General features: G+C 51.1%; 1 protein-coding gene across 4 annotated transcripts in view; it reads left to right on the top strand.

Moving 5' to 3' along the window:
* Window positions 1-12385, top strand: part of NRP2 (neuropilin 2) — a 111371-nt gene that overhangs the window by 51869 nt on the left and 47117 nt on the right. For all 4 annotated transcript variants that reach the window (XM_032859989.1, XM_032859988.1, XM_032859991.1 and 1 more), the window contains exons 8-10: window positions 6302-6446; window positions 7556-7905; window positions 9799-9943. In XM_032859989.1, the coding sequence (XP_032715880.1) occupies window positions 6302-6446; window positions 7556-7905; window positions 9799-9943 (640 nt within the window). The remainder of the gene's footprint in view (window positions 1-6301; window positions 6447-7555; window positions 7906-9798; window positions 9944-12385) is intronic.

The following is a 12385-nucleotide window of genomic DNA, read 5'->3' as shown; positions in this document are numbered from 1 at the left end:
TGGTCATAAATGAGCATTTGGTGGTTAGGGAACTTTCCCTGCCCTCCCCCTATCCTCACCCTCCCTTAAATTCTCCCCCGCTCCTCTCTCTCATACGTGTATATGTATACACATATATATGAGACACATCCCTTCTGACTCTGTTTCTGGCTAAGTTCCCACATCCACTAGTATGAAAGCAGCTTAAAAAAAATTTTTTTATAGTCTTTAAGGAGGAGTTTTAAGGGAGAAATGTCAGGACCATGATTTACAAAAAAGAAACCAAAAATATCCATTACCTTCACATCATTTTCCCCGTGTGCAACAGCACCCCTACCCTGCCCCCCACCCCTTGCCTGTTTGGTGCAACAGATTAATTAAACAGGATGGCAACCATTGATTAACAATTTATTTTTATGTGTGGACCTAGTGGCTGGTTTCAGAGAACATGCAGGGGAAGGGGGTGGGGGAGAGAGGACAGGCATTTGGTTCTGCAGTTAGGATGAGTCAGTTCAATTGTTTATGAGAGACATTTTTAAAACATGCCACTGGTTTCCCCAGTTTCTGCCCTCCATTCCTGCCACCTCTCTTTTCCGCCTGCTTTATTCTCCTCCTCCTTGAGCGTCTGTGCCAAGTAGATTGAAAAGGAGAACTTTGGATGCAATGAAACATTTATTAGTGGAGAGAAATATTTATTTTTTAAAAAAAAAGGGAAAAAGACCGTCTCCTGCACAATTTCTACCTCAGGGCTCCAGCGCTATATCGTCTTTGAAAAATTTCCTGCTTTCTTTGCAGTCCCTGGAGCTGGCCACGTTCAGATATTTACAGCAAAATAGGAATAAACCGTAGGTCACACCATAGGTAATGAAGAGACTGGCGTGTGCGGACTGCATACTGAAGCCCTCCTCAGACGGGAGGTGATGCATGTAATGAGCTCCTGCATCTGTCGGTTGAAGGACCTGCCTGGTGATGGAAGGTTCCAGCAGCTCCCACCATGAGCCCACCCTGTAGCTCCGCGTCCAGGAGCTCAAAGACTGTGATGGCCGTGGAGCGTCCACACTATCTTGGGCACCTGGACGCTGATGACGGAGACTACTGGGGTACAGGAGAGGGACTTGGGCCTGGCAGCGAGCCCCCTTGCCCAGAGGCCTCTGAGGAAGGCAGGCCAACCCTCAGTGCTAGAGTCATTGCATATTCTTATAAGAAGAGTTAAGGGCAAGGCGACAGGGATTGATGTGGTAGGTTGATGTGACAAGAAATAGGTGGGAAAATAGAGAAAAGATGACCTCAGAACCATCAGGGATGTTTCTGGCTAGATGTTTCCTATTAGATCACATGTATTACCTCCTTTGATTCTACATAGTATTAGAACATAGTATTAGAACCCGTTGCTGAGAAGCTCTTAGGCGTGGTCAAAACATGTTGATTTTTTTTTTTCCTTTTCCTGGGTGGGGTGTATAGATAGTCACCACACTGGGATGTTGGATAGCCGCCAAGTTAATTGGCAGATGTCCCCTCCCCTCCAGAGGTGCAAATCAGAAAATCTTTGAAGTGCTGCTGGTTTCAGATTCTGTCTTTCTGAAAATAAACCAAAGGTCTCAAGAATCAATTGGGAAGTGTTGGATTATGTTCAGAATTCAGCAAGGCACCAAATGGATTGTCCAAACCACTTTGTGCCCTGAACTGCTTCTTAAACTTGGTTTGCAGAGATGCATTTGAAGAAATCTATGTGTTCAACATAAACACACACACACACACACACACACACACACAATCTAATAATTACATCCACCAATGCTCTCCTTACCTCTTAAGAAGGCTAGAGACACCTTGAACACACTTTCTGGTTTTCTTTTGGGTGATAAAGCAACCGTATTAGTATTTTGCTTTTAAAAATTAGCAAACATGCCTACCATCTGTGACATCTAGCTTTTAAAGCAGATGCTATGATGTGATCATCACGTTTGGTATATACTTATCAGGGTGTCCCATACGCTGACGACCCACTGAATTTTCTTAGCGTTACGGACACCTTTCTGTCAAGTCATGGCCTGAAAATTTGGGGCCCCGAGGTGGGATTTGGGAGTCAGTGGCTTTCAGACCTTGAACCCTCCCCATCGAACAGAGAGACCCATGTGTTAGGTATGACGTAGCTTCAACTCTAACATCGGTCCTGGGGGCTGTGCAGGCATTGAATCAAGGAGGGAGGGCTGGTAGACCTTAGCGTCTATCGGCAAACCTCCTATCGACTTCATTTTCCTGAAGGAGAAACCAAGGTATCTAAGGATTATTGATTGGCCTATAGTGATTCAGGGAGTCGGCAGGGAATAGGGAATAAAACCAATTTCCTGGCATCATTTCCCATGCACACAACCCCTTACCTTGCAATGCCTAGACCAGAAGCCAAGAATCCATCTCCGAGAATTTGATCAGAAAACATATGAAGGGTGATTCTGAAACCACAGAAGCATTGAGAAAGTCATAAAGATGTATAATATATGATAGCATTTTCCAGCTATAAATAGGAAGATGCAGGGAGAAAAATAGAGACCTTGTAAATCCATTGGGTCAGGAGAAATAGAAACTGCTTAATATTTCATTAAAAATGGATTTTCATAAACTGCACTTTGGTATCTTTGGGTGAAAGTCAGTATGTAAGGACTAAGGTGTTGTTATTCATTACTTTTCATTATTAATAATTGGTGCTGTTATTGAGCGAAAACATCAACAAGGTGTACTCTCCCTCTGAGTGGGGCCCTCACCGTGTGTCCCGGGCACTCTTTGAAGCGTATTAACACCCACAGCCCTCGTCCACCAAAGCACTTAGGTGTTAAGAGACACTGAACAACTAAAATACCCTTCACAAAATGGGCACTGCTGGGACAGTTCTACTTGGAAACTCTTATGCAGAAAGCCTTAGAATCTGGGGGCCAGAAAGGAGCTGGCAAATCAACTCATTTCATAGAGGAGGAGACTGGGGCCTGGGGGAGGTAGAGACATTTGCCCACACTCATGAGCTCAGCAGCAACAGCCTGTCTCCCCTGGCACGACGTTGGTGGTGTTTGGGGGGTTCCCCCCCACACACTCTGCCACACTCAGAGAAGTGTATAAAGAGTTTAGTTAAATAAGCTGATATTCCTTCCGCAAAGGGTCCGGAGAGCAGGGGCAGATCTGAGTGCAAAGTCAAGGGCACACACGAAACCAAGAAGGAAGCAGGCTCAGAAATCCAAAAGGCAATTTGAGGCCACATTGAACAAGCATTCGTGTGGTTTGGGGCGGGAGTAGGAGCAGAGGGAGTGAAACAGGAGGCGGAATGACACGCCGTGGGAGCAGCCGGGTAGGTGGTCTAAGCAGAGGGGCCGTGTGCCCGCCTCCCTTTCTGACGGGTGTCACTATACACAGAGGTCCAAGGGGCTCACCCAAAGCCTGTGACGACGTGCGTGCCTCTGCAGGAAGACCAGCCCCCATGCCGGGCAGGTACACATGCACGTGGGTGCACGCCCCTGCCCAGGTGCCGCCACACTCCCAGACGTGCCAGCCTCCCAAAGGCCGTGCAAAGACATAGTCGTTTCCTTACGGGGGTGGGGGGGGGGGGGGGCAGGGGAAGGAAAGGTTTCTTAGCATTGTCTGCCAAGCCTGAGAAATGAAAGGGTCAGATAAGATAAAATCAGATATTAAAAACACATAAGACGTGCTGTGTCTCTAACGGTGCCAGCCTGGTGTGTACGCCGTGGGTTAGCAGCTGTGTTGAAGTTCAGATCTACTCAACGCTCCAGCTATGTATCCACATGCCAAATCCAGCTCCCCTCCCCAGATGAACTCCTTAGCATCTCCTGATGGAGGCCACACACAGTCAGCCTCACCGTCCTCAGGGAGCAGGCCTGCGTGGCCCCCCACAGCTCACAGCACCCTCCCAAAATAGCCAAAGTGCTGCATTTGCTTCTTGCTTGCCAAAACAAAACAAAAAACAAAAGCCTCTGCCTTGTGCTGAATTCTCGGAGAACTGATTAATCTCTCCCTTGAATTCAGTGCCTCATTCCTTTCCTCAGAGCTGCGGAGCTCTTTATAAGCTCCTGGGAAGCCATGGAGTGGGCACGGCCAGACCGGGGGCTCCCTGGGCCCTGTATCCTTCCTTGGCCCGTCCTTCTCCAAGATTAAGATCACAGAGTCTTGGGCCCCTCTCTCCTCCTCTCTCCATTAGCCTTCCCCCAGGTGTCTGACTCTAACCCTCTTTCCTCCTGTTTGCCTGGTCTTTCTTCCCTTGTTTTGTCTTCTGGCCCCTCTTTGTCCTCAGTCACTGTAAAGGAAGGCGCCAAATCAGACCTGGGAGCGATGGGTGGTCAGGCAGTTCTGGGTCTTGTTCCCTGCAGTTAGCAAGGCAGCAGAGGAAGAAACTCGGCCTTCGGGTGGGATGGGAGGCTCCCTAGCGAGGACAGGGGGCAGCAAGCGGGGCAGGCTCCAGGAACGAGGGGTTTAACCTGAATATGGTGGGCCGGAGAAAACCTGCTTCCTCCTCCCCTTCGCTCCATCTGTCTGAAGCAAGCCACTTCCCCTGATCTGGTTGCAAATGTGTGATGTCTCTTACCCTTCACCCCCACCGTCAGTCATGTGCTATTTAAGGGCTCTAACTTTTGACCTCAGCAAGTGGGAAATATGGAAGGTTCAAGGTTGCCAAATGGCAGAGTTCCTAGTTACAGTTCATGGGAAAGAAAGGCCCACGTTGTTAATTAGCTCTAAGCTTCCGTGCCGCTCATTGCTGTAATTCAGAGCTTTCAAAGTCAGGATTATAAACACACATCCCTGAAGAGTAACCCCACCTCCATTCAACCCAGGCTCAGAGACTTTAAGGACTCCAAGACTCCTAGCCACCGGTATAAATGCTGCAAATTTGTTCCAGGAGTTGAGAGCCAACGTAGGAAACCATAATCCTACAGCCTAAAAACATGGCAGGGGCTTCGGATCCAAACAGAAATCTCTGAACCTCCGTTTTCTCATCAGTCAAATTTTTCTCATCTCATCAAATAATAATACTTCCCAAGGCATTTTGGTTGTAATTGTGTTTATATGGTGTCTATCTCAGGGGTACTGGAACAGACCAGTTTCCCCGTCCTCTGGTCCCAGCCCTGCCCATGTCCACACACCAGACCTGTTCCAGGTATCATAGTGTCTAGTCCGAGTCGACTTGCAGTCTCTTGGTTGTTAGAGCTATGACAGGTATGATTTAGAAGTGCCGCTTGGTTAGTGGGTCTTTCCCTCTGCCCTTAGCCAAGAAAACCAAGAGAAACTCACATATACTTGCTCCGGCTACTTTTTCTTTTCCCTTTTTTTTTTTTTTTAATGGAGAGCACAGAAAAGCATACAGCCCATATGGCAGTTATTGATTTGGGCCATCTGGTCAACTAGGACTTGCTCCTACCATGTTGGCTTGGAAGCTACTCCGAAAAGCCTTTTCTCCCCTAAGAGAGGCACTGGTCAGATGGGGACAGGGATGGATTTCATTATGGGGTGGGACCACAATGAGAGGAAGCCAGGGCAGGATTCTGAGAGACTGTCTGCAAGCCTGACCCTCCAACAAAGACCAGAGGGAACCAAGAAAGTGTTGATTGACATAGAGCCCGGAGGAGTAGATGGTGCCCTCCGCCATGCTCTCCCCAGTTTGTGGAGCAGGGAGGCCTCTAAGTAACTAAGAAAACAACCGTGAAGCACTTTAAAAACACCCTGCAAATATGCCTGTATGCCTACACCGTGAGGGAGGGGCAGAATCAAGTTCAAGCTAGTGAGGTTCACTAGCCCTAAAAGATGACCGTTCTGGGGGCGCCTGGATGGCTCACTGGGTTAAGGCCTCTGCGTTTGGCTCGGGTCGTGGTCTCGGGGTCCTGGGATCGAGCCCCGCATCGGGCTCTCTGCTCGGCAGGGAGCCTGCTTCCTCCTCTCTCTGCCTGCCTCCCTGCCTACTTGTGATCTTTCTCTGTCAAGTGAATAAATAAAATCTTAAAAAAAAAAAAAAAAAAATGACCGTTCTGCTCCATCTTTTAAGGTGCCTTCTTCTGCTTGCTCTCAGCCCAGAGGCAAAGTTTTTCTCTCCTCTAAAAGTTCTTATGAAGACCAGTTATTGTTTTCAAGTAGAACAATGTGAGAAATTACATTTTTGGTTTTTTTTTCCCCATGGTGCTCCTAATAAAACCCCAAACAACAAACACACTGATTAATATAAGCTTGAGGGAAATAAGGCTCAACAGAACTTTTGCAGCCCCTTCAAAGGCCGGGTGAGCGGCCACACTACAGATGGATTTTGACAGCGGTTTCCCATCTGACCCTATAGGTATTCCAAGCCAACAACGACGCATCCGAGGTGGTTCTTAACAAGCTGCACACACCCCTCCTGACCAGGTTCGTCAGGATCCGGCCCCAGACCTGGCACTCAGGCATCGCCCTGCGGCTGGAGCTCTTTGGCTGCCGGGTCACAGGTAAGGGGGGCCCCCCGTGAGGCTGCAGAGCTGGTTGTGTCCTGGGCTCGGCTCCCTCTTTCAGCCCAGTAGCATGATTGCACCCCGTGAGCTTTCCAGAAGGCTTGTTTTCACCTGAGGCTCTGTTCAGCAGCATCTAACGTACCCTGACTCAAGATCTTGTCCTGCCGGATACCATGTATCTGTGCATCTGCCACTCATTGACTGCACGAGTGTTCTTGGAGGCCTGCTTTGCAACAGGCCCCACCCTGAGAATGGAAGTGGACAGGGGAAGTGAACGAGCAGGGGGGGTCTCTAGCCACATGAAACTTTGGCTGGTGGGCAGTGTGGATCATAACCAGATTGTGTACTGGATAGTTATTAACTAAGACGTGTGTATGAAGGAGAAAGACCAGGTGCTCGGAGAAACGATGGCAGAGGGGACCCCACTAACCATTGATTGGAAGTTTGGGGATGGCCTTTCTGAGGGTGTGATACTTAGGTAAATCTTAGCCTGATGAAGACAGAGGGGAAAAGCATTTGGAGCAGCAGGAACAGCATATGCGAAGGACTCAAGGTAGTAAAAAGCTATGAAAACACACGTGGAAGCAAAGACCTGATCCCGGAAGAGTGTCCATCCAGTTAGGAAAATAATCATCTGGGAAACAACGCAGGGCTCAGCTGAGCTCCCCTGTGCTTACCGCCCTGGGAGGCTCAGGGGGGCCTGGTGTCACCGCAAGGATATGCATGTCCTTGGCTCACAGTGTGAGATGCTTAGACACCAGGCACTCTGCTGTGACCATTTATGTGGTGACTGGGGGAACCCTTGCCACAGCCCCTACAAGGTAAGTTCTGGTGCTAGCCCTCCCTCACACCTGGATACACTGAGGTATGGAGCAGCTGAATCACTTGCCTGATGTCAGACCGGTAGTGAGGGACACAGCAGACTTGGACCCAGCTAGCCTGGCCCCTAGGCTGGGCTCGTAACCGCAGTGCTCGAAATGCAAAGACGTCAGTTCTGACTTGCACATGTGGTTGCTGGGTTCTTTCCCAGCTCCCGGCTAAGGGGAGATGGTGGCCGTCAAGCAGGGCGCCAGCCACGAGCCCTTGCGTCTCCCTCCCCTCCACAGATGCACCCTGCTCCAACATGCTGGGGATGCTGTCGGGCCTCATCCCTGACTCCCAGATCTCGGCCTCCTCCACCCGCGAGTACCTGTGGAGCCCCAGCGCCGCCCGCCTGGTCAGCAGCCGCTCGGGTTGGTTCCCCCGGATCCCTCAGGCCCAGCCAGGCGAGGAGTGGCTCCAGGTGGACCTGGGAGTGCCCAAGACGGTGAAGGGCGTCATCATCCAGGGGGCCCGCGGGGGAGACAGCATCACTGCCGTGGAAGCCAGGGCGTTTGTGCGCAAGTTCAAAGTCTCCTACAGCCTGAACGGCAAAGACTGGGAATACATCCAGGACCCCAGGACCCAGCAGCCGAAGGTAGGCCATTCCCTGGAGACTCCCTAACCCTATCCCAAACAGGGCAGCTTAGTTTTGGGATGCTCACTTCCTAACTAGATAGTCGTCACCAGACTCCCTGTGTTCTAATAAGCAAATGTTAACTGAGAGATTACTTTGTTCCACTCTGCTAAACGCCATATTTTAATCCTTCCAACATGTCTGGAAGAAGGCTCCTCTGTCGCTCTCATGTTAGAGATGACAAAACTGAGGCTCGGTGTCACCCCCGGGGTCACAGTGTGTGACTGTGGAGAGCCACGATTCAGTCTGACTCCAGAGCCCAGATACCCACCCACCACCCTGCACTGCCTTTCTGTCAGGTTTGACACCCTTTGCACGCTCTTTCAGATGACGTTTCCTTGGAATTGGCCAGACGTCCACAAGGGGATGTCGTTTTTGGAGGCTTCAGTATAGAACCTAGGGGATTATTTCCAAAAACGACTATTTTTTTGAACGTCACGGTGCTCCTTTGTATTTTCCTAGTCTGGTCTCTGCTTAGACCTTCCCCACCTCTCATACGGAGGCTGGGAGAGGCAGGAGAAACTTTCCACATCAGCAGAGCCTACTCCTCCCACCATCAGGGAGTACGGGGCAGCCCTCGACCCTGGGTATGGAGGAGCCCCCCGCAAGGGGAAAAGATATCATGCCTCTCCAGGTCAATCTCGGCGGGGGAGCCAGGCATTCTGATCCTGACTGCTGAGTTACCCTCATTTTCCTCAGAAGAGCAGGCCTCTTTTACCGAGGAAGGGGGAATTTCATGTCTCTGTTTGGTCCCCTTTGCTCAGCAAATGTTTCCGTTCTTAATGCAGAGGCACGGGCAGGGTTGGAGGCTTTGCAGTGCTGATGTAAACACCCAGCTCGCACTTTAGGGGCCTGGAAAGGCTCAGGACTTGGTAACTGGAAACCACAGGGGACAGAGCACAAACGGGACCATGGGTTTTCCTGGCAAGAACAGACCCTGGCTCTTCTCGATCATTCTGGGAGCCTGGGAAAGGAGATGATCTTAGCCAGTATCTGGGCCTTCCCTCCCCATAATAGTGCCCCCTTTTGGAATTGTGGGGATCCTGCAAAGTAGGTAGCATCCCTAGGTGCCGCCCAGCCAATCCCTGGCATGTCTCCACACCAACATCGCCCTAAGTCAGTGGCTCCCACATGTGCTCTGGGTTGGGTCCCCCACCTGGCTTGGACCAGGACAGCCGCACTGTCCTCAGTTCATGTCCTGGGGCTCGATGTGAGCTTTGTTTTGACCTGGGAGCTGTCAGTCAGCTGGGACTTTCTACTTCTAGACTTTCAGTCATTATAAGAATTTTTTTTTTCTTTTAAGATTTTATTTATTTGAGAGAGAGAGCATGAGCGGGGTGAGGGGCAGAGGGAAAGGGACGAGCAGACTCCCCGCCGAGCAAAGAGCCTGACGTGGAGCTCCGTCTCATGACCCTGGGATCATGACCTGAGCTGAAGACAGACCCTTAAGCACCTGAGCCACCCAGGCACACCTACAGCAAGAACTTCTAAGACAATAGGCAAAGCAGCCTGAAATTCACTTCTCTTCTTTCCAGCCAAGTCCATTCAGAGACGAAGTCTTTCCCCCAAGTCCACAATCTCCAGTCCCAGGGTAGAAGACAGAACGTAGCAATTGCCCCTTTTATCTGCTCCCTCTTCTCTGTGTTCCTGGGACCCTAACTATCTTCCAAATGAATCAAAACTTTGGTCTGGGGATGGGGCTCCTATGGGTTGTAATGTCCAGTGAGTCAACTATGAGGCTGCCTTCTGGATGGGTGTGAGGGGCAGGGAGGAGACGGTGAAGGAACGGGAAGAAGGGGAGGAGGGGGAGGGGTCCCACAGGAGAGGTTGCTGAGTGGCCCATCTCCCTTGCAGCTGTTTGAAGGCAACATGCACTATGACACCCCTGACATCCGAAGATTTGACCCTGTTCCTGCACAGTACGTGCGGGTGTACCCCGAGAGGTGGTCTCCGGCAGGGATTGGAATGCGGCTGGAGGTGCTGGGCTGTGACTGGACAGGTAAGGCCTGCTTTCCCACTCCGGGTCCTGCTCACATGGTCGTGTGACCCTGGCTTCCCGGGATGCCCTGGGAGGAGGTCAGACCATGAGGTTGTGGATGGGCAGAGGGGACAGCCCTCCCTGGTGAGGCTCTGTCAGCTCAAAACCCCACCCAGCCCAGGCCCTGCCATGTTCTTCTGCCTCCCACCATGGGCACTACAGCCTCTGAAGGGGGGACAGTTTCTCAAAGGGATGTGCTTTGTCTTTTTTAAAGGATCATTTCAGTTGCCCAACCCCAGTCTCTCAAAAACAAATCATAACCGCACACCACCCACCCAAATTCAATTAGACCCTGACTCTTCAGGCCAGGAGGCTGTGGCTGTTGATTTAGGGAAGAAAAAAAAAAACCCCTCATGATAATAAAGTAATCGGTTTATGTCTGAATCTGGCCTCCAGATGTCAGTGGCTAAGAGACTTCATTTTCATTTCGAAGCCACATCTGTAAAAGGCATTTATTTTCTCAGGAGGGACCCTGTTGTAGGGAAGCTGACGGGAGTAGGACTTCTTCCCCCTGCGCAGCGGGAGTCTTGCTCATTCCTTCCCGCCCCCTCCCCACCAGCCTCACCCCTGCCACCCTCGGTGGCCCAGGCCCGGGAAGACCTCTAACTCTCCCCTTAAGGCAGCTCAGGTCCCCTGCGCAAGCCCACCCTCCCCGTGTCCGGGAAGCTCCCTTTGCTTTGCAGTCGGACCCCACCCTTCCTCCTGACATCTCCTTGGGCAGAGCTGCTACGAGATGTCACCTGGTGCTGGCTCCCTGCTCTCCAGAAGGAGCTCAGAGGAGCCCCCTGAACCCAGGGCCAGCAGGAGCAGCGGACAAGCCGAGCTGCCCTGCCTCTCAGTCCACCAGGTAGCTCCATTTTCCCATCTGTGCCGCACCCATCTCCGGCTCCCCTGACAGGGTATCCGGCAGGAAATAAGGGCACGTCGGAGAAGCAACCCTTGGCGCCCGGGGAGGAGCCTGCTGCCTGTGTGAGGTCTCCGATGGCTCAGAGGAGGAGCCCCGTTGAGGCACACGGGCTGGAAATCGGGCCCAAATTAGCCTCTCTCACCTTTGGATTGAAGGCAGGCCCAGCAGACATATTTTAGTAGGAAGATTCTTTACTCACCATCACGTGGGGGAAAGGCCAAGTTTCCCTGCAGCCTGCTGAATGTGAGTCACCTGTTTGCTTGCAGGTGCCGAAAACTGTCCCTCCAGCAGTGATACAAGCTGGCTCCGTTTGTGGCCTCTCTGAAATGAAAGGGTTGGAGCCGCAGGGGACCCAGGAGCTTCTAGGCCGGGGGCTTTCAAACATTTTTGACCATAATCCACAATTTAAAAGAAATTTTTATTGCAATCCACTTGGCTTGCAAGCACGTGATGCATGCATACAAGTTAGGCCGTCTTGTTAAGTGCTGGACCCTGGGGACAGATTGCCAAGTATGAGACCTTCCTCTGCTGCTCTCTGGCCACATGGCCTCAGACAAGTTCCTTAGCCTCTCAGCATCTTGGTTATCTCAGCTGCAAAATCGGGACGATAATAGTGTATCTGCACCCCCTAGGATTGTTAGGTTTCAGTGAAATAATGGATATAAAGTACTTAGACTGCAGCTTGGCATCTAATAAACCTGTGATAATAAGTAAACGCAGCCGGAACAAAAGGTCTCCAGATCAGCGTTCATTTTCCCCACGTGAGCACACTCTGACATGTCAAAAATTCTGGTCATGACCCATCACAATGATCCCACATCCTACTAACCAGTGTGGCATACACTTTGGGGAAAAAAAAAAAAAAATCACAGATCTAGGCCAACATCTCTATCACAGATGGGGAAACTGAGTCCCAGAGAGAGGAAGCTACTTGTCAGAGGTGTGCCCTTCTGTGCCATGCCTCTCCCAGCCTGGCCCTGCTTTACGACCGGCTGGACAGTTGTTAATGTCCTTTCCCTCTTACTGCTCCCGCTTCCCAAGCTGGCCCAAATTACCCTGGCGATGGTCAGCAACAGGTTTCTCATTTCAAATTCCTGCCTGGCCATTCCTTGGAAGATCAGAGTTGGGGCTTCTTAGCCTCCACCCAGTCTCCTTCCCTTTGAAGTCGCTGACATCTGGTTTCAATTGCGAGGGGAGCGTTGTAGTTTGACGGGCAGTTACCCCTGAGCTCCCAGTAAAGCGCAGCAGACACGGCCTGCCTTCTCACTATCCTTCATACGCCTCCTTGCCTCGTCAGCCCCCTGAGCCCCTGGATTTAACGTGATCTTTACCAACCTGCTACCTGACCCCCCGCCCCAGAAACTGCTTCCACAGGCCACATGGCTTTTTTGCTTTTAAAATTCCCATCCTCTCTGCGACGCATTCCCCCCACCCCTGCCCCAACCTTCACTTTGTTCCTACCCCAAGAGGAGAGCAGGAAAAGTAATGGGGCTGGC

Source organism: Lontra canadensis, unplaced genomic scaffold (assembly GCF_010015895.1).
Source record: "Lontra canadensis isolate GAN:19392208 unplaced genomic scaffold, GSC_riverotter_1.0 scaffold18, whole genome shotgun sequence".
Lineage (NCBI taxonomy): Eukaryota > Metazoa > Chordata > Mammalia > Carnivora > Mustelidae > Lontra > Lontra canadensis.
The sequence above is the reverse complement of the archived record's forward strand: the minus strand, read 5'-3'. Positions and strand labels throughout refer to the sequence as shown.